At 30.3% G+C, this 1,539-nt stretch overlaps 1 protein-coding gene across 1 annotated transcript in view; it reads right to left on the bottom strand.

Annotated features, from left to right (window-relative positions):
* LOC106475318 (dynein heavy chain, cytoplasmic-like) overlaps window positions 1-1,418 on the bottom strand; it is a 4,487-nt gene extending 3,069 nt beyond the window's left edge. Inside the window, exons 1-2 of the mRNA XM_013936007.2 lie at window positions 1,316-1,418; window positions 506-602 (exon numbers count right to left, since the gene is read on the bottom strand). Coding sequence (XP_013791461.2) covers window positions 506-602; window positions 1,316-1,376 — 158 coding nt within the window. The 5' untranslated portion in view covers window positions 1,377-1,418. The remainder of the gene's footprint in view (window positions 1-505; window positions 603-1,315) is intronic.
* Between the last annotated feature and the right edge of the window lie 121 nt (window positions 1,419-1,539).

The raw sequence follows: 1,539 nt of genomic DNA, 5'->3' as shown, positions 1-1,539 counted from the left end.
TGTGGCCGATCCACTTATGTATCAATATAATAAAAAGAAATAGAGAAAATAACTAACAAACAAATTAATATGTATAGATTTAAGGTACCGAATTAAGTGTGTGTGTGTGTGTGTGTGTGTGTGTGTGTGTGTGTGTGTGTGTATGAGTGTTGTTAAAATTAAAAAAAAAACGTTTTTCTACTCTAAGATGTTTAAGTCATAATTTTAATGTAATGCTGTAACATCAAACTGATTTTTAAAAGTCCCAAAATGCTTTAAATTGAAAAGGATCATTTTCAAATATAATTGTATAATGAATGAAAATACTGTACACAGAGAGGGTACAACTGATGAAACACTGCATTCTAACCTTTATAGGTAAGAATATAATAAAAGTATATTTAATTAGTTATACTCATTACCAGGTTAATTAATTTTCAGTTTTGCTTTAAGTAGGCAGTTTGCTTTGATCAGAAGTTAACAGCTTCGTGATTTTGGCTTAATGCAAACAGGAATTTGAACTTACTTGAACCAACGTAGAGTGGTTAAACAGAGCTCGGTAAGGATGGTAGGCGAGAGATGTAGTTTATTTTCTATACAATCTGCTCCTTGAAGCTTCAGGCCTAGGTACAAGAGATATAATTACATCACAAGTTAAGCAATGCTTATCTAAATATGCCATCACTGATTAACTAACTTGATATATATATAGAGAGAGAGAGAGAGAGAAAAGTGAAAATAATCCTGCTACACTGTAATTAAAAAACATGTTACTCAAAAGTGTGTCCGAAAAAGTTAAGTTGTAAGTAACTATTAAACCAATTCTAATATAAGCTTGTGGATCAATGACTTTTTCAATTACAGGGCACCTAATAACATAAGAATTAACAAAACAATCTAAGCACATATATCACAAGTACTACAGTTAATCTATTTAATAAATGAATTTTATGTAGAAAATGAGTGATTTGACGCAATTTTTGCACTGAGTTTGTAAGAGGAAAAATAAAATTACTCAATATGTGGGCATATTAATAAGTCAGTAATTTGAAAGTTACCTCTTGTGAAGGCTTAACCCTTGAAATGTTGCATGTATCTTGTAAAGTACTAAAAAGTATATTGAGAATAACTTCCAAGTGGAGTTAAATATGGAACTTGAATTTTGTTACTGCCTTTAGTAGTAGTTTGTTACTGCCTTTTATACAATTACTTCAGTATTTTACAAACCTTATGTAAATAATTTGAATGGATACACATGCATTGATATGATTATAGCTGTGGTTGAATCTATATAAAGGTAAGCTGTCTGCATAACCAGGCTCAAAGTTGAACTTACCTATAATACCAAAACTACATTCATCCATCATCAAGTTTTCTTCCTTTTTATCCATGATCATTACCTGTCAGAAAACAGACAAGTTTACAGTATTCTAAACGTATATTAATGAAACTTATTGAGTTCTAAAGAAAACAGACGAGTTAACAGTGTCCTAAACGTATATTAATGAAACTTATTGAGTTCTAAAGAAAACAGACGAGTTAACAGTGTCCTAAACGTAT

Source organism: Limulus polyphemus, unplaced genomic scaffold (assembly GCF_000517525.1).
Source record: "Limulus polyphemus unplaced genomic scaffold, Limulus_polyphemus-2.1.2 Scaffold8393, whole genome shotgun sequence".
NCBI classification, from domain to species: domain Eukaryota; kingdom Metazoa; phylum Arthropoda; class Merostomata; order Xiphosura; family Limulidae; genus Limulus; species Limulus polyphemus.
Note: the sequence above shows the minus strand (reverse complement) of the source record. Positions and strands in the feature narration are given on the sequence as shown.